The 21,473-nt window shown below is 40.1% G+C and overlaps 1 protein-coding gene across 4 annotated transcripts in view; it reads left to right on the top strand.

Annotated features, from left to right (window-relative positions):
• LOC110499392 (myomesin-2) overlaps positions 1–1,933 on the top strand; it is a 42,782-nt gene extending 40,849 nt beyond the window's left edge. For all 4 annotated transcript variants that reach the window (XM_036956247.2, XM_090213060.1, XM_090213059.1 and 1 more), the window contains one exon: positions 796–1,933. In XM_036956247.2, the coding sequence (XP_036812142.2) occupies positions 796–1,257 (462 nt within the window). In that variant the 3' untranslated portion in view covers positions 1,258–1,933. The remainder of the gene's footprint in view (positions 1–795) is intronic.
• Positions 1,934–21,473: the final 19,540 nt, after the last annotated feature.

Below are 21,473 nucleotides of genomic sequence, written 5' to 3'. Positions count from 1 at the left end.
CAAATTCTTTATATTAAGCAAACCAGATGGCACCATTTTCTTGTTTATTTATTATTGACGGATAGCCAGGGGCATGTGTTTAGTGAGTCCTCCAGATCAGAGGCAGTAGGGATGACCAGGGAAGTTCTCTTGATAAGTGCGTGAATTGGACCATTTTCCTGTTCTGCTAAGCATTCAAAATGTAGAGTACTTTTGAGTGTCAGGGCAAAGGTATGGAGTAAAAAGTATATAATTTTCCTTAAAAATGTACTAAAGTAAAAGTTGTCGAAAATTGAAATAGTAAAGTACAGATACCCAATACAACTACTTAAGAGGTACTATAAATTATTTTTACTTAAGTACTTTACAGCACTGCACAGCACTGGAAAATCACTCTTAGGTGGATGATTATGGAGTTATATTGCATTTCACAGCACCTCATGTCAGACTTCATACAGCATATGATATATTGCGGGAAAAACATAAACTGGGGTCCTTATGAAACACATGCGTGATGTATATGATAGGAATATTGTGTAGACATGTCATATGGTTTGCATAATGGCAGAATAGAGCTACTTGTAAAGGTCACTGTAACTGCACCTCTCTCCAAAGTGACTACACACACTTGTTTGTAGTGTGATTGGTTATTTTACCTTGGGGCTGCAAGAGGGGAGAGACTAGGGATTTAACAAGACACGATAAGCATAGTAAACTCTGATTAAATCAAACAACAGCACTCCAACATTCCATCTTCTTCTGTTATATCTGTGTGGGTAACCAACGGTGTTTCAATTCCTTTGCCCTGCTTGGTAGACACTGAGTTTGACCTGCACAGTGTGCGGTGACCCCAAACCTCAAGTCACCTGGTTAAAAAATGGTGCAGAGGTGTATACCGATGACCAGTACTTGGTGTCCCTCGAATCCGGGAAGTTCGCCAGTCTCACCATCAAGCGTGTGTCCCTGGAAGACTGTGGCAGGTATACTATGACGGTGCAGAACAAATATGGAGGAGAGTCCGTGGATATCGTTGTGAGCGCCTACAAGCATGGAGACACGATTCCACAGGCCAAACCAACGCTAACGCCCAAGTCCATCATCCCACCTAAACGTCCTATTGAGATCCCAGGTCCCAAGGTTGTCACCCCTGCCCCTTCCCCAGCTCCTTCCCATGTCTCTTCTCCAGTCGGTGCCAAGTCCCCCACCTCTCCTAAGGGACTGAAGTCTCCCACCCCAGCTCGTAGCATGAAGTCCCCTACCCCAACAAGGAGAAAGTAAACAACCGAAGAACTTCAATTCCAAAGAGAGACAAGACGATGAAAAGTGATTGATCTTTTTGCATGAGTCATGAAATATAACTTTATTTAAAGCTAGAATCCTTTATTGAAACAATAACATAGCAACACCCCGTCTCTTTTGGTAAAAAGCGATGGGATGGCCCTGGTTATACAGTGTTAAAACAAGCTTTTGTGTTTTGATAGGGTATAACAGTTAAACTAATATCATGAGGCATTTATAATTTATTTTCATCGAGAATCAGGTATATATCATTAATTTACAAGTCCAAAAATGTATGTTGCAACTAAGGATTCCAACGTTAAGACAAGATGTCTCTCATTTTTCACTGGGGGGGTTGTCATCAAGGTTTACTAAGCTGAATGTCCCTTCTAATGAACTTGTCTCTGTCTCACTTTGGGTGCTTTGGTAAAAATTGACCAGCTTTGATGGTTAGTTTATTACATCTCTGTTTTAAAAGCTGCACTTTCAATTAGCTGGTGCAATGTTGAGGTATTGGCTGTCCCTACGGATGGATAACCCCAAAGTGCTGGACCTCCACTTAGCCCACAGCGGCAGGCGCGGCGATTCTAGTCACTGTCCCCAATAAATCACGTTACCCTTCTCGCCGCCGCATGTCTCCGCTTGCTTTTGTGCTAATAAAAAGGAGCAAAAATCACTTCTCACTGTGTGGTCCCTGAGCTGTTTACTGTTGGGTTCCAGCGTACACTCACCCAAGGTGTCTGAATGCAGTCGCAATGTAAAATATGTAAGCGATTAGAGTGGCTATAGGCCTATCTGAATCACATCAGCACTTTTCCTTACCTCTTTGCCCACTCTCATTTTCAACTCCACAAATCAATTCATGTATATGGAGCACCTATGGCTGTTTGCCCACTGACAACTTGCCATCAGATTCCCCACTATTCAATGGGAGTTGTTAATCAAGTATCTCCACAAGGATATTGTTAATAAATCACAATCACATGTCTAGTTTTGGCGGGAAAGGAATTCACTTTATTCATGTTGTGTACTCCTAACCTAATTGAGTATGTGCAATTCAAAAAGCCAAATATGAGTGCAAGCCAATTCATTATTTGCATCATACACTTTCTGGGTTGTGTCCTTTTTCCAAGTTCATAGTTGATAAACTGTTTCAGCTTGACATACTTCAAAGCCCTGTTCTGTCAAAAAGTCAATTTTCAACGGCACAGTTTTTTCTAATTTCAGTGATAAACTGGCTCCAGTAATCATTACACTGGAGTTGGGAGTTGATTGGAATAATTAAAATGGAGGAAATTGGTCTTATTTAGCTTTTGAAATCATTCTACATGTGACTTGAATTAAATCACACATATTTAATCACTGAACATTATTTCCTATATAAATCATAGTTTTATATAGCAACTTATATTAATCAACTCAGTACCTATTGTAGTTCCCCTCTATCACTCAAAAGTCGTACCCTGAGAAATGCTCATAATATTGATTATTGCTACTCGCAAACGGGCTAAATGGACAAGCTGAAGAACTGTATTTTCTAAATCCCATCAATAACCTAAATGTTTCATTTCAAGTCAAATACAGTATAATATTGTAGCCATTCCTTGAAATACAGTTTTGAATAGCGATTTCATTACACATGACCACATGGTGACACTGGTGCTTCATACAGTCAGAGCCCATGTACAACCACTAAACCCGATAGGAGCCACCAGTCAAGACACTGAATCATGTGGCTTACTTTTATACATCGATTTGCTGTGGGTGGATGAATTACAAAACTACAATGTGTACAAATTACCACCCCAAATACACACAAAAGCAAGGGATTTATGTAATTGCTGCTCCCAAAGGGGCTATTCAACAAACGTGAAGATAAGCACATTAAATCATGAATGTTTAAATCATACATTTTTACATTTGGAATGGTTCTTTTTTTCAACAGACACAATCATCAAACACAAGTGATTGCTGACCCAAAATATTGGAATATGGGAATTATCTATAAGAATTGTGGGTAGAACTTTCTTCTTAATGGTTCCGCTTAAATTGGTATTTACCAAGTGTTTACTAAGAAAGTATGTGTTAACACTGGGTTGTTTCTGGGTCGTTTTACAACCCAATTGGTAACTAACTACCTGTAACAAAACAGTGCTGGGTCAATCCCAAAGAAATATATAATCCATGTTATTCATGTATAATTACAATTTTATTATGTATTTTCTTAATTTGATTTAAATCAAGTGAATACCTGGTCCTTCCTGTACCATACAGTGTGGTGCTACTAAATTGTTTTAATGACTGGTCATTATCAATGATTTCAAAATGGCCATATGTGTTCTTTGACTTAATATCCCAAACAAAGAGAGCATATCTACTGTAGTAACTTATATTGAGTCTGTGATACAGTTCGGTTTAGAACAGAAGTATCTCTTGGTTCTCGGCACATGAGAGTAAAGAAAATAGGATTTGAGATTACTTTGAAGTAGAAACTGCCATTGTTATCATTGGAGGCATTTTTCACTTCCAGATAAAGTGAGTGTGGGTGATATCCCTTTGATGATATGCTAACTTTCTCTATACAGAACAAAGGAATGCTTCCAACCGTCTTTCATAAATACAACAGCAAAACGACAAACTATTTTGAAAAGTCTTAATATTGTGAACTTGACCAGATTTTTTTTTTTTATCTAACTACATTTAAAGTCATAGCTAATTCTATGCCTTGCTTTGCTTTGCTGTATACGTCAATGTATTGTATTTAAACATGAAATGGATTTATTGTATTGTATTGTTCACAGGGAATGACTATGTGGTCAGTAAATGAAATACATCTGGTTTGGAATATGGCCAGGACACGAGGGTTAATACCTTTTTCCTTCTACGATAAGTGTCCCAGAACCTTTTTTAATATCCATAGTGATGGATAGATCCAGACAATGGAGGATTTAGGCCCTCGACTTGGCACATGCCAGGAAAGACATCAGTGTTATTTGATAGAAGTAACTGGCTTACAGAACTGATACTCTATAAAGAAGATAAATCATATCAGTGTTAATTTTGTAATGCTCCACACGTCTGAAACATAGCCCCCTGGGCACAGACGTCAATTCAACGTCTATTCCACGTCATATCATTGAAATGATGTGGAAACAAAAATGGAAGGTTACTTTCTCACACCGTGCAATTTTACTTAAACATATTTTGTGTTATAGGACAAGTACATTATTTCACAGATATTTTATAATATAGACAGAAATTGTCAACTTTTTATTCATAAAGCTCTTTGTATGTTTCAGTTCCTGCTCAGAAAGTGTTTGCCAGGGTTTCCCTGCACACCTTTAAAACAAATCTATGGTTTAAAAACTCACTGATACACATGATAAACATCCTATAATTAGATTCAGGACAGAAACACTTCATACAACATACTTGGAAAGTGGATCTTCAACCTGCAGGCAAAATGTTCAATTTACTAGTCACTTATTCACCGACCAGACCAGCAGGATCGCTACAACACGGAGTGACATACCAAGATGAATATGGAGCCCAAGATGATTCATACCAATTGACCACATCTGACCACATTGAGAGGCATACCAATTGACCACTTATTACAAACTCAAAAAGGAAGTAAGACAAGCAATGCCAAGAAATGGCAAATATCATTTTGTGAATGAGGGTAACAAATAGCGTTTGTTTTGGTGCGTTATTTGTTGCGCCACGTTTAAAAAGTCAGTGTTTCGCAGTGTTCACATACAGAGATGTAGGATCTCAATTTGACTAGTTTCTCACAGCAGGAAAATATCCTGCAGAAACTGGAAATGTGAATTATTATGTGGATTATAATTAATTTACTTTTTTGTAGGGGTTGATCCATTTCCTGCAACAACAGGGTGATCAAATTAATATCCTACATCTGTAGGTGTCAGCGTCGTGTGTATAGGTGGCAGGGAAGTCAGGCGCAGGAGAGTCAAAATGAAGTGTAAATGGAGTCTTTTAATAAATGTCAACAGAACATGCTCCATAACACTAAAAGGTACAGACATGAAACAAACCATGGGTACGAGGACCCGTCGCGCACCAACACAACAAAATAACAACACTGACAATAAAACAATCTCTGACAAAGACATGAGGGGAAACAGAGGGTTAAATACACAACAGGTAATGAATGGGATTGAAAACAGGTGTGTGGGAAGACAAGACAAAACCAATGGAAAATGAAAAAATGGATCAATGATGGCTAGAAGACCGGTGACGTCGAACGCCGAGCACCGCCCAAACAAGGAGAGGCAACGACTTCGGTAGAAGTCGTGACAGTAGGTGCTGTCTTCAGGTTTTTATTTACTGATAACTAACTTAATACATTACTGGTCAAAAGTTTTAAACACCTACTAATTCAAGGGTTTTTCTTTATTTTGACTATTTTCTACATTGTAGAATAATAGTGAAGACATCAAAACGATGAAATAACACATATGGAATCATGTAGTAACCAAAAATGTGTTAAACAAATCAAAATATAGTTCATATTTGAGATTCTTCAAATTGCCACCCTTTGCTTTGATGACAGCTTTGCACACTCTTGACATTCTCTCAACCAGCTTCATAAGGTAGTCACCTGGAATGCATTTCAATTAACAGGTGTGCCTTTTTAAAAGTTAATTTGTGGAATTTCTTTCCTTCTTAATGCGTTTGATAGGTATCCCTATTTGGTAAAAGACCAAGTCCATATTATGGCAAGAACAGCTCAAATAAGCAAAGAGAAATGACAGTCCATCATTACTTTAAGACATGAAGGTCAGTCAATACGGAACATTTCAAGAACTTTTGAAGTTTCTTCAAGCGCAGTCACAAAAACCATCAAGCGCTATGATGAAACTGGCTCTCATGAGGATCCCCACAGGAATGGAAGACCCAGAGTTACTTCTGCCGCAGAGGATAAGTTCATTAAAGTTACCAGCCTCAGAAATTGCAGCCCAAATAAATGCTTCACATAGCATAGTAACAGACACATCTCAATATCAACTGTTCAGAGGAGAATCAGGCCTTCATGGATGAATTGCTGCAAAGAAACCACAACTAAAGGACACCAATAATAATAATAAGAGAATGGCTTGGGCCAAGAAACACGAGCAATGGACATTAGACCGGTGGAAATCTGTCCTTTGGTCTGGAGCCCAAATTGGAGATTTTCGGTTCCAACCGCTGTGTCTTTGTGCGATGCGGTGTGGGTGAACGGATGATCTCCGCATGCGTATTTACCACCGTAAATCATGGAGGAGTTGTTATGGAGTTGGGGTGCTTTGCTGGTGGCACTGTCTGTGATTGATTTAGAATTCAACGCACACTTGACCAGCATGGCTACCACAGCATTCTGCAGCGATACACCATCCCATCTGGTTTGGGCTTAGGGGGACTATCACTTGTTTTTCAACAGGACAATGACCCAACACACCTCCAGGCTGTGTAAGGGCTATTTTACCAAGCAGGAGAGTGATTGAGTGCTGCATCAGGTGACCTGGCCTCCATAATCCCCCGACCTCAACCAAACTGAGATGTTTTGGGATGAGTCGGACCGCAGAGTGAAGGAAAAGCAGCCAACAAGTGCTCAGCATATGTGGGAACTCCTTCAAGACTGTTGGAAAAGGTTGAGAGAATGCCCAGCATGTTCAAAGCTGTCATTAAGGCAAAGGGTGGCTATTTGAAGAATCTCAAATATATAATATACTGTATGTTGATTTGTTGAACACTTTTTTGGTTACTACATAACTCCATATGTATTATTTAATAGTTTTGATGTCTTCACTACAATGTTTCAAGTAATTCGCCCATGAAGGCCTGATTCACACAGTCTCCTCTGAACAGTTGATGATGAGATGTGTCTGTTATTTGAACTATGTGAAGCATTTATTTTGGCTGCAATTTCTGAGGATGGTAACTTTACAGCAGAAGTAACTCTGGGTCTTCCATTCCTATGGCGTTCCTCATGAGAGCCAGTTTCATCATAGCACTACATGGTTTTTGCGACTGCGCTTGAAGAAACTTTCAAAGTTCTTGAAATTTTCCACATTGACTGACCTTCGTGTCTTAAAGTAATGATGGACTGTCATTTCTCTTTGCTTATTTGAGCTGTTCTTGCCATAATATGGACTTGGTCTTTTACCAAATAGGGATATATATATGTATATAAAGGGATGTATATAGGGATGTATACCCCCGTACCTTGTCACAACAGAACTGATTGGCTCATATGCATTAAAAAGGAAAAGAATTCCACAAATTAACTTTTAAAAAGGCACACCTGTTAATTGAAATGCATTCCAGGTGACTACCTCATGAAGCTGGTTGAGAGAATGTCAAGAGGGTGCAAAGCTGTTATCAAAGCAAAGGGTGGCTATTTGAAGAATCTCAAATATAAACTATATTTCGATTTGTTTAACACTTTTTTGGTTACTACACGATTCCATATGTGTTTTTATTTCATAGTTTTGATGTCTTCACTATTATTCTACAATGTAGAAAATAGTCAAAATTAAAAAAAAACCTTGAATGAGTAGGTGTTCAAAAACTTTTGACCAGTAGTGTACTTCCAAGGTGATTTAATGACAGTCCAGGGAGGATGGCAATCACATTATACTTTTTGAAGCTGGTCCACTCAGCACCGTGAAATGACATGGCAGGGCCTCTGCATACTAAAGTCTCACAGTCCATTAGAGGCATATAAACTCAGCAAAAAAAATAAATGTCCTCTCACTGTCAACTGCGTTTATTTTCAGCAAACTTAACATGCGTAAATATTTGTAAGAACATAACAAGATTCAACAACTGAATTCAATTAACTGGACAAGTTCCACAAAGACATGTGACTAACAGAAATGGAATAATGTGTCCCTGAACAAAGGGGTGGTCAAAATCAAAAGTAACAGTCAGTATCTGGTGTGACCACCAGCTGCATTAAGTACTGCAGTGCATCTCCTCCTCATGGACTGCACCAGATTTGCCAGTTCTTGCTGTGAGATGTTACCCCACTCTTCCACCAAGGCACCTGCAAGTTCCTGGACATTTCTGGGGTGAATGAACCTAGCCCTCACCCTCCGATCCAACAGGTCACAGACGTGCTCAATGGGATTGATATCAGGGCTCTTCGCTGGCCATGGCAAAACACTGACATTCCTGTCTTGGAGGAAATCACGCACAGAACAAGCAGTATGGCTGGTGGCATTGTCATGCTGGAGGGTCATGTCAGGATTAGCCTGCAGGAAGGGTACCACATGAGGGAGAAGGATGTCTTCCCTGTAACGCACAGCATTGAGATTGCCTGCAATGATAACAAGCTCAGTCCGTTGATGCTGTGACACACCGACCCAGACCATGATGGACCCTCCACCTCCATATCGATCCCGCTCCAGAGTACAGGCCTCGGTGTAACGCTCATTCCTTCGACGATAAATGCGAATCCAACAATCACCCCTGATAAGTCAAAACTGCGACTCGTCAGAGCACTTTTTGCCAGTCCTGTCTGGTCCGGAGACAGTAGGTTTGTGCCCATAGGCGACATCGTTGCCGGTGATGTCTGGTGAGGACCTGCCTTACAGCAGGCCTACAAACCCTCAGTCCAGCCTCTCTCAGCCTATTGCAGACAGTCTGAGCACTGATGGAGGGATTGTGCGTTCCTGGTGTAACTTGGGCAGTTGTTGTTGCCATTCTGTACCTGTCCCGCAGGTGTGATGTTCGGATGTACCGATCCTGTGCAGGTGTTGTTACACGTGGTCTGCCGCTGCGAGGTCGATCAGCTGTCCGTCCTGTCTCCCTGTAGCGCTGTCTTAGGCGTTTCACAGTACGGACATCTGCAGTCCTCATGCCACCTTGCAGCATGCTGAAAGCACGTTCACGCAGATGAGCAGGGACCCTGGGCATCTTTCTTTTGGTGTTTTTCAGAGTCAGTAGAAAGGCCTCGTTAATATGATAAGTTTTCATAACTGTGACCTTAACTTCCTACCGTCTGTAAGCTGTTAGTGTCTTAACGACTGTTCCACAGGTGCATGTTCATTAACTGTTTATGGTTCATTGAACAAGCATGGGAAACAGTGTTTAAACCCTTTACAACGAAGATCTGTGAAGTTATTTGGATTTTTACCTATTATCTTTGAAAGACAGGGTCCTGATAAAGGGGCGTTTTTTTGTTGTTGCTGACTTTAGTTCATACACTACCCCCCCCCCCAACATGTTGATGGCCAAAGTCAGTATCTTTTCATTTATTCTTTGTTAATCTGGTATATATTTATTTTAAAATGTATCAAGTTGAGGGACTTTTGACCAGTTTTAATGAGTGCTCAGAGTGACACCTATGCCCTCCCCTTCATACCAATAGACACTGGCACACTCCCTAACAATGGGATGTTTTCTCATCAGTTCATCATACAGGCAGTTTGTTGTCTTTGCTGAACGTTACTTCTCAAGACAATATATTGACCGAAGCAGAGTTGACTGATGCAGTGATGCAGACGAAGGTACATGGATTTTGTTCAGTCTTGAGGTGGCACATCGCCTCACTGTTTTGACAGAGTAATGTACTGTTAACGTGCCAGAACATCACATCAACCGTTGTGAAAGCTCATCGGAAACCGGAAACGTTGATGCTTTGTATTAACATAAGAGGATCATGCCAGGTTGCTATAAATGCCCTCTTTCAGACCACTTCAAGTGAGGTATTACCAAAATTATTTTATAATTAGATTTTTGTCAACAACATGTCAGGAATTTCAAGGGGTGCAGAGACGCTTGGTGCTTGGGGTGGCTTTGTGGTCATACCCACAAATTACATCATGTTTGATGTTGTTTATAGAGACCTACTTCATTGGAATATTTTTTTTGGGGGGGGGTTCTTATTTCCAAAGCTGAAATTGAGTTGTGCTTTGCATACCTGGACATGCTGTTACCTCTCCATGAGTCAAGGTCATCGTAGTTCAACTCACCAAAGTTTTCTTTGAGGTGAATCACTGGCGAGTTCCCTGTTGCATTTCAAACCAATTTAAATGATTCAACAGCGCTTCAATGGTGCACACCCCTCACCCATTCAAGTGGATTTGATCCCTGCATGCTAATGGAAATATGCCAGCAAGCAGTGACATGGCTCTAGTTCTTTGAGCTATGGCAAAATAGATTGAAGCTTCTTCCTCTGTATCAATGCATGGTTTCAAAAGTGATAAAATGGAAAGAATAAAAGGACAAAATACAACAATTCCCAATAGTTCAGTACACATGAGTAATGGATCGAATTTAGGGGATTCCTATTTAGTGTCTGGGATTGTTGAGAATAGACTGGGACCCTAAAACACCCATACAGGTCCAGTCTACAGGATCAGACCTGGAACAATACTGACCTGGAACAATACTGACCTGGAACCATACTGACCTGGAACAATACTGACCTGGAACCATACTGACCTGGAACAATACTGACAAGTTGAGTAGCAAATCTTGATGACTAATATTTTCTAAACGATTTCAGTTTAGGGATAGTCACAGAACACAAACAACACACACACACGCAATGACAGGAGAAGAGTTGAGACAATTATTAGATATCCTCTAGGGAAACTAGAATCAACATGTTCAAGAGAAGGTGACATAGTAAAACGAACACTATTGAGATGTTGCATCTGAAGTATTAGAGCGTTTGAATATCCCATGGAAAAGCCAAGGTTTTATCTCATTAAGACATGCTCTGCATCTCATAATGAATTGGCCATATGGTCACCATGACAAGAACTATTCCTCTCTGCGAGATTATTTATAGGATTTACTTGTGCTCAGATTCTCGGTTGACCAATGATATTATATGGGAATGCTTTATACTGTTCCTGTGTGGTGTTGTAACTCTAGGGCACTCCTGTTTATAAAGATGTGGTGTTGTGGTGACTGTTTCAGGAGGACATAAGATTAGTTCACCGTTCCTCAAACCTATAGTAGCCGATGTTACTGCATTTAGCCAGTCTGAGGCATTTAACCACCATTGAGTACAATACCTGTATGGCTAGCAGCTATTGATCCTGTTGTGTTTTTACCTTTATGGCTAGCAGCTATTGATCCTGTTGTGTTTTTACCTTTATGGCTAGCAGCTATTGCTCCTATTCTGTTTTTACCTTTACAGCTAGCAGCTATTGATCCTGTTGTGTTTTTACCTTTATGGCTAGCAGCTATTGCTCCTATTCTGTTTTTACCTTTACAGCTAGCAGCTATTGATCCTATTCTGTTTTTACCTTTACAGCTAGCAGCTATTGATCCTGTTGTGTTTTTACCTTTACAGCTAGCAGCTATGGATCCTATTGTGTTTTTACCTTGAGAGGAATACTGATTCTAATGGTCCGCAGTAAATCATTATAGCTGTTTTTTTCTGCACTTTAAATGTTACTCAAAATTGAAACAACAAAGATAAACATCTCCCCAGCCACATAGGAGTAAAAAGGTAAAGATTCATGCACAGACAAACACTAAATAAAGTGTTGGTGGGTGGTGCTGTTGTGTGGACCCCCGATGCTGAGGCAAACAGAACACTCGCCTTCAATGTGCAAAAGGCAACTGCTGAAGTAACATGCAACCATCGCCTTCAAGGGAGAGCCAATCAAACCTGACACAGCCTCCAGTCCTGTGCTCCAAGCGGCCACCTCTAGGGATTTTTAACAGTGTTCTCAGCCAGCGACGTGCTGACATCATGTCTGGCTTGGCAAAGAGCGGTCTCCCACGGATACTGCACTTCTAATCTCGCTGTGCCTCCTCTCCAGGAACAAAGGCCTACACACCAGGTGACTGGGATCTACCATCTGCAAACACGCTTAATGGCCAGGTTTTTTGTTCTGTTGATCATTTAATTTGCTGGGCTATCTGCAGAGTATCGATAACAGCAACCCCAGCATCCATTTGAGTTCCCCTCCAAGTAAAGGACAGTTTGAGTGTGTTTATAAGAGGGGAAAGCACTATTTACGGTGTTCCCAGTCATTGCTCAATACCATTGTTGAATACTGCAGCTTTACCACTAATTTACTGAGGTAACAAGGACTTGAGCAGTCAGGGATACCAATATCAGCACCAGCTGAAAAGTACAGAGACAGTTCCAGAGGCTTTGAGAAGAAATGAGATGATCCACAGTGGGGCAGGGGCAAAAGAGGCTCCTTACAGGAAGATGAGGTCCAAACACACCATCAAACTCTCTGCGGTTCACTTACTGTAGAGAGTTTGTCCAGAAAGTTGAACTTCCCGTAGTTGGGGTGTGTGATGAACAACCGATGCAAGTTAATCCACATTCCGGAGATCTAATCTTCGCCCCCAGGTGGGAACAATTGGCAGACAAGTGAAAATGATACTGAAACCGAAACTACAGTAAGTGGTCAAAGAAGTGCACCTCCTTGCTGGTGACATAGAAGTTCAGTATCCTTAAAGGTAAGAGTGAGAGCAGTTATCTCAGCTGTTATTTTGTTGCTCAGAGATGTTCAGTCGCCCCATCTTCCCCGTTAACCTCTCTTTTCTGCCACCGAACAGAAGGGGCGCCACAGTAAGCCCATTTATTCCTTTAACAGTCATCTGCCAGTCCCTGCTGTGAGCTTCATTGGGTTGTTATCTTGGCTGGTGAGGGAAAAAAAGAGAGGAGAAAAAAAGTGCCAGATTAAAAAGTATTTTCTTGGCTTGAACCTTTACATCTAGTAAAAAACAGGGATAAACTAGGCTACAGTCAAAGGGAATGCACACAGACTTTTTTTTATAGAGACTTATGAGGTCTGCTCAAAACATTGTTCAAATATGGTTTGAACATCATACTGCAAACAAGCTTTGGCAGCACCATAGCGCCTACAGGGATGGGGCCAGTGCACTTTGCTGACATGTTCCATCAGTGTCAAGGGGTAGGTAACACTCACCCTCTCTAGCTAAGTCACCACAACTTCTTCTCTGATCCAAAGATGAGAAGAACAAATGTCCTCAAAAACATTGAAATTATTTCACTTTACAAATTGCTAAATGCTTTTCTTGTAATTATTTAAAGTCTCATTGTAATAAACCTACCCAAGGTCTCCAAAGGCGAGACTTGAGAAGTGAAAGCAACAGATTAAAGTGTTCAACACAGCAGGGTTAATTCACTCTGGAGAAAAATCGAATCAACAATTCACGAGTCATTGACACATTTATTCTCCAAATTCAGACAGGAGGACCTCCGCCAAAATAACATTTTAAGACACGAACAAAAGGAATCCTTTGTGAGACAATAATATGCCTGGATGATCAATAGCTACATCTGAAGACGTTAATATCCCTGTAGTTATTTAAATGTGATATCTAATTAATCCCCTGCGGAATATAAACGAGTCATCATCATCATACTGTAAGATATTAAATCATTTTCTTTTCATGTTTTCTTCTACTCTTTGTTAAACATAAGCTCATTCACTCTGCCCATCATATTGACCCTGTATTAAAGAACCTTACAGGATTTGATGAAGCCAATATTCAGACAGTGTTTTTGGCTTTTGGGAGTGTGCATATTTCAGACGGGTAATTCAAGAATCAGCAACTACAGCACTTTTAAAGGCCAACTGATTAAACTGTTGCAGCTCAATAGATTGATGAAAGAAACCAATTATGCTTTGTTTTCAAGTATGATGGTAATTGCATTAAACAATATCATACCACCAAAGTGGATTTCCTCTATTAGATTTAGGCCTATTTCCCTTGTGATGGTAATATATAGGCTTTGGATAGGAGGATTATTTGCTATTAATCTGAAAATTCTCCTTCAGTTGAGGGGTCATAAAGAAAAATAACTTTGTAGTACCAATGTAATAAATTAATGTGTACTTATGTTTCACTAAAATGTAAGTTGAGAATCATAAAGTCCTTCAGTCTCAGCCTTTGCACTTGTTTATGATCCTTTACACAGTAATGAAAAAAAAGCAGACTTTGCTCTCCAGCAAATAACATAACATCATGTGGAACAGACATTGCAGCAGTGCGAGAGGAGACAATGTACAGCAGGAAAGAAGACAAGTCTACACTCTTAGAAAAAAGGATAACCTTTTTTGGTTCCAGGTAGAACCATTTATGGGTCAACGAACTACACTGGACCACAGTATGTACACACTGAAAACCGCATATCCGGAGCCCACATTTATTATAGCTCGGGACTTTAGTAAACGGAATCTGAGGAAAACGCTACCAGAATTCTATCAACACATCTCCTGATGGCAGCATTCGCACAAAACTGAAAGTGCGAACCACCGCATTTAACCACAGCAAGGTGACTGGGAACATGCACGGGTACAAACGTATCAGCTATGACCTCCGTAAGGCAACCAAAGAGGCAAAACGACAGTACAGGGACAAAGTGAAGTCGCAATTCACTGGTTCAGACACGAGACATATGTGGCAGGGAGTCCAGATAGTCACGGATTATAAAAGGAAAGCCAGCCACGTCGCGGACACTGACGCCTCGCTCCCGGACAAGCTAAACACTTTCTTCTCCCTCTTTGAGGAAAACAATATTGAACCGCCAACACAGGTCTTCGCGCTCATGAGGACTGTGTGCTCTCATTCCCCATGGCCGATGTGAGTAAGTTACTTAAGCATGTTAAGCCTCGCAAGGCTGCCGGCAGAGACGGAACTCCTCTCAGTGCAACTAGGTCCTGGACTTCCTGACGGGCCAACCCCAAGTGGTGAAAGTAGGTAATAACACCTTCACCACTCTGATTCTCAACATGGGGGACCCACAGGGGAGCGTGCTCAGCCCCCTCGTGTACTCCCTATTCACCCATGACTGCGTGGCCAACTCAATCATCAAGTTGCTGACAACACAACAGTGGTAGGCCTGATTAACGACCAGACAGCCTACAGGGAGGAAGTGAGAGCCCAGGAAAATATCCTCTCCCTCAACAAAACTAAGGAGCTGATCATGGACTATAGGAGACAGCAGAGCGAGCACTCACCCATCCACATTGAAGAGGACGCAGCAGAGAGGGTTAAAAGCTTAAAGTTCCTCTGCATGCACATCACTGACGACCTTAAATGGTCCCTTCACACAGACAGTGTGGTGAAAAAGATGCAACAGCGCCTCTTCAACCTCACAAACTTTTACAGATGCACCATTGAGAGTATCCTGTTGTGCTGTATCACCGCCTGGTATGGCAATTGCACCATCTGCAACCACAGGGCTCTCCAGAGGGTGACCCAATGCATCACTGGTGGCACACTGCCTGCCGTCCAGGACATCCACAGCACCTGGTGTCACAGAAAGGCCAAGAATATCATCAAGGACCTCAGCCTCCTGAGCCACGGCCTGTTCACCCCGTACGGCTGTAGCAGTCATGAAATTTGGTCAGCCAGTTATTGCTTTGCAAAAGCCTGCCGGTCTTACGGTAATTGGTCCCGTGTGGCTCAGTTGGTAGAGCATGGCACTTGCAATGCCAGGGTTGTGGGTTTGATACCTATGGGGGACCAGTATGAATTAAAATGTATTCACTCACTACTTTAAGTTGCTCTGGATAAGAGTCTGTTATATGACAGTTAATTAACATAAACACATTAAGCATCTCCAGGCCTCCATGCATACAAGGCACTGATGCGAACCTTTGGAACATCTATATTAAAAAAAGTTGAAAAAATCTATTTAATATACACCATCACAATAAAACCATTATTGAATTCATGCAGGTCTAAAGAAACATTGTGATATGAAGAAAATGTACTTCAGAAGAACAGAATATGAGTTGGCCTACTGTATATTAGACTATGTGGCTATGTGCCATGCCATAGGTTGTAGGCTTGTTCATTTAGCAGACAAGATATACTTATAAGTCCTGTGCCATTATTTTACATTATATGATTTTATAGTAAGAATAATATAATTGAACTTAGCTGAATAAATAATAAGGATGTTTTTCCCATTCTGGAGCGAGTGCGCATTTGAAGTGGCAATGTTGAGCATAAAAGTTAGCATTTAAAACAGGTCCTATACCCTAGATTTATAGTTATTTCTCAACTTTAGTTGTGAATGACATGAACATTAGAATGTCTTAGAAATCAAAACATATATGGGCTGCATGGTGCGACTGAAGGCTACTGATGATTTGAGAAAGTCACAAAAAAAGCTTGCTCTCTGTTCCTTGCCTCAGGCTGCATTCTGTTCTCTCATCAGGTGATCATATTTTTACCCATCAGACTATTCTCAATTGAATCTTGTCTTTACTAATATGTAAAATGTGTTTTGTTTTAGAATGGTCCATTATCAAATGGACAGGAGCAGGGGAAAAAAGACCTCAGCCATATTTACTCGAATAGCGAATGAAGGCCTCTTTCCCGCTTGTTAGTTTTTCAATCATGCTGGGTAGGCTACTCTGGTTATTTTACTCCATGCATCAACCACTGTTTGAGGAGAATGCAGCCTCTCACTGCGCTAAAGGTGATATTCTGCCCAAACTCTGTATGCCATGGGCTCTCCAACCTTGTTGCTGCAGCTACCCCGTGCTTAATTTGGGAAACCAAGTGAGATCTGTTAGAGACATCGATAGTAATATATTTTCACAACTAAACATATTTAATTAAAATGTTGAAAGCCCCTCTCTCTGCATGCTTGAGAAAGGAATGAAGGAGAGAGAGAGAAGGAGATGATGGAAATTCACGAGGGCGAGATTCTGTTGCTAAAGGTAATGTGTCAGCCTATTAGTTATGAACATATAACAAATTCCCCATTTCTAGGCTATTCAAAATCAAATACAAATTCCCCATTTCTAGGCTATTCAAAATCAAATACAAATTCCCCATTTCTAGGCTATTCAAAATCAATTACAAATTCCCCATTTCTAGGCTATTCAAAATCAAATACAAATTCCCCATTTCTAGGCTATTCAAAATCAAATACAAATTCCCCATTTCTAGGCTATTCAAAATCAAATACAAATTCGCTATAATTGTAGACTAACTAAGACACCTTGCACAACCAAGGAACCAACAGCATCACCTACAGTAGACCTAATTTTGGAGTAGGCCAGGCCAATTATGCCTTCAGAAAGTATTCATACCCCTTGACTAATTCCACATTTTGCTGTGTTACAGCCTGAATTCAAAATGTATTCAATATTTTTTTTTCTCACACATCTACACCCTTGAGTCAATACATGTTAGAATCATTAGAATATGTCTAAGTCTCTAAGAGCTTTGGACTCCTGAATTGTACAATATTTTCTTGCACATTATTCTTACAAAAATTCTTCAAGCTCTGTCAAGTTGGTTGTTGATCATTGCTAGACAGCCATTTTAAAGTAATCTTGCCTCTAGGACTTAGTCTGTGCTTAGCTTCATTCTGTTTCTTTTTATTCCTGAAAAACTCTCCAGTCCTTAACGATTACAAACAGACCCATAACATGAGGCAGCCAACACTATACTTGAAAATATGGAGTGTGGTACTCAGTAATGTGTTGTATTGGATTTGCCCCAAACATAACACCTTGAATTCAGTACAAAAAGTTAGTACTGTATATGCACACCATTATATATACACTGAGTGTACAAAACATTAGGAACACCGTCCTAATATTGAGTTGCACCTCCTTTTGCTCTCAGAACAGCCTCAATTCGTCGGGGCACGGACTCTACAAGGTGTCGAAAGCATTCCACAGGGATGCTGGCCCATGATGACTCCAGTGCGTTCCACAGTTGTGTCAAGTTGGCTGGATGCCCTTTGGGTGGGGGACTTTTTCTGATACACACGGGAAACTGTTGAACGTGAAAAACCCAGGAGCGTTGCAGTTCTTGACACACTCAAACAACCCAGTAGTGTTGCAGTTCTTGACACACTCAAACAAGCGATACCTGGCACCTACTACCATAGCCCGTTCAAAGGCACTTAACACCTTTTGTCTTGCCCATTCACCCTCTGAATGGCAAACATACATAATCTATGTCTTAATTGTCTCAATAATTAAAAATCATTCTTTAACCTGTCTCTTCCCCTTCATCTACACTGATTGAAGAGGATTTAACAAGTGACATCAGTAAGGGATCATAGCTTTTTTGGATTATGTGCGTATTGCTACACTGTTGGAGTTAGAAACACAAGCATTTTGCTGCACTTGCAATAACATCTGCAAATCTGTGACCAATTCATTTTGATTTGAAAATGATTCTACCTGGACCCAAAAGGGTTGTACCTGGAACCAAAAAAGGTTCTTCAAATAGTTCTCCTGTGGGAATAGCCAAAGAGGTTAGGTTCTTAGTTAGGTTAGGTTTAGGTTCTAGATATAACCTTTGTTTCTAAGAGTGTAGCAACGGAGAATGTCCTGCACCATTGTTTCCCCTGCTTTGCCACTTTCCGAATCCTCCCAGCACTGCTACACAATACAGGGGATTAAACAATGTGGGTCGTCGTCTCTATCAGCTAGGCAGCCTTTCATATGCCAGGAGCACAGAGGGGGGGAAAGGCAGTCAAACCTGTGTAGAAATGAGCCGTTCACAGTTGTCCTACTTACACATCCAAAACAAAAGCCTCCCTCCACCATTGTAGGATGCTGAGCAGAACAGCTGTGGATATACCTTGAGACACTAAGCAGATGCGTTTATTAGCATGCTTTTCACGTAAAATAATGGTTGGAGACAGTAGTCTCTATAGGATTCAAGTAAAACGGCATTACAGTGATCAAAGAGGAATGGGCCAATGGGATATGATGAATAGGTGTTAGGTTTGTGAGTGGCCACGCTTAGCCGTAATGTGTGAGATGGCTTTTCCATGCTAATGCTTTTTCATTTGCTCAGAGGGCTAACAGAGGGATAAGAGTTTGTGTGAGGTTTGTGAGTGACTACACTTAGGATTTTTATTAGGATCACCATTAGCCGACGCCAATGGTGACAGCTAGTCTTCCTGGGGCCCAACACATAACAAAAAACACATTACAGACAAAAATACTTTTTACAATTTACAAACATTTAAAACATTAACATTACAGAATATATATATATATATATATAACTTTCCGAATGCACTGTGTATATATATATATATATATATATACAATTATCTATCTATCTATCTATCTATCTATCTATATATATATATATATATATATATATATATATATATATATATATATATATACACAGTCGGAAAGTATTCAGACCCCTTCCTTTTTTCCATATTTTGTTACATTACAGCCTTATTCTAAAATGTATTAAATAATCTGTTTTCCTGTATCAATCTGCACACAATACCCCATAACGACAAAGCAAAAACAGGTTTTTAGATTGATTTTTTTTTACATTTAAAATAAAAAACAGAAATTTCACATTGTTATAAGCATTCAGACACTTTACTCAGTACTTTATTGAAGCAATGTTGGCAGCGATTTCAGCCTCATGTCTTCTTGGGTTGGTGGAGTGCTGCAGAAGTGGTTGTCCTTCTGGAAGGTTTACCCCTCCCCACAGAGGAACTCTGGAACTAGTTGCCCTTCTTTAGAAAACCCCCCTGCTCTTTGTGTTTGAGTTTGAAATTCACTGAGGGACCATACAGACAATTGTATGTTTGGGGTACAGAAATGATGTAGTCATTCAAAAATCATGCTAAACACTATTATAGCACAAAGAGTGAGTCCATGCAACTTATTATCTGACTCGTTAAGAAAATGTTTACTCCCGTGCTAAACCGTTTTTATAGTATGGCTTATAACGTGTCTCAACCAATCACAATGCTTGTTTTGACCAACCCGTTGTAGAGGATGTAAAACCATAACATACATTTTTCCGATAACAGATTATGATCAATAATATTAACGGCTGCACTAAAGTTTAACAATAGAGCTTCCACAATCTTTTTCTTATCAATTTATTTCAGCCAATCACTCATTTATGTCAGTGCAGTACATGTTGAGTGCCCTTCTCTACAAGCACGCTGAAAGTCTTGTTAAATTGTTCACAGAGAAATAGCATTGTATCTGGTCAAACAACTTTTCCCCAGAGTTTGCTAAGAGCATGTGTCTGGTCAAACACAAGCTGATTGGTAAACTGTTAGAACCAGCCAAGGGCGCTTTACCATTCTTGGGTAGCGGAATTACTTGAGCTTCTCTTCAGGTCTGAGGAAAAAACACTTTTCTCTAGGCTCAGATTAACGATATGACAAACAGGAGTGGCAATATAGTTTGCTACCATCCTCAGTGGCTTTCCAAGTTGTCAATGTGTTTCCAAGTTGTCAAGGTGTTTTTTCATTATTGGTGGACAACAATCATTTTTCCACCTCTCCCACAATAACTTTACAGAATTCAAAATGTATGTTTTCTTTAACTATTCTGTATTTTATGCATGAATATGATAGCTCACAATGTTGTTGGCATTTCATGTCTGAGTTTGCCCACTTTGCCTACCAAATAGTCATAAAAATTGGCAATATCAAAAGGTTTTTGTGATGAATGAGCCTTCTGAATCAATGAAATACGATTTGAATGTCTTTCATTTGCCCATAATTTCATTTAATGTACTCCAATGTTTTTCCATCATACTTTACATAATTTCATAGTTTCATACAGTTTCTTATTTTTGTTCAGTTTAGTCACACCATTTCTCAATTTACTTAGCCACTCCTTTTGCTTGATCTCTCTCAACTATAACATGGTTAAATTCCTCATCAATCCTTAACTGTTCTAACAGTCAGTTTCTTTAAATCCTTAAGTCATAATAAAAAAAATCCCCATCAAAATCTGTCCGTTTAAACTAGAGTTATGTTTTCTGCATGGACTGCGTCTCAAAGTTGGCTGAGCTACAGCGATGTTTGCCAAACCATGACATCCCGAAAATGGTTCTTCTCACAAAAACATCTGTAGCGTCCGAACAGTTTGGCCTACAAAACTAATATGACTATTATGGAAAGATGAAACTCATGAACATGGTGCCCACAATTGTCACGGGACTTGTCTGAAGGTAACCCATACAAATTAATGGAAGGGTCTAAGTAGTTTGGTGCCCCAAAAAATAAGGGGTTAAATATGTGTCCAAAAAACACAAATATTTCCTGAGCTTCCTTATATCTCCTAGATATAGGACAGACATAGAAACAAATTATCATAAGGTTTTGCAATTTATGAATGTGTTACGCATTGTGTTTCTATGGGCTATAGTAGTAAAGGCCAAATTCAATAGATATTTGTTTTATACCCACAGGGGTGCTAAAATTCAAAATCAAGTAGCTA

This window comes from Oncorhynchus mykiss, chromosome 20, assembly GCF_057628025.1.
Source record: "Oncorhynchus mykiss isolate SJ-2025 chromosome 20, ASM5762802v1, whole genome shotgun sequence".
NCBI classification, from domain to species: domain Eukaryota; kingdom Metazoa; phylum Chordata; class Actinopteri; order Salmoniformes; family Salmonidae; genus Oncorhynchus; species Oncorhynchus mykiss.
This window is presented reverse-complemented; position numbering and strand designations above follow the sequence as displayed.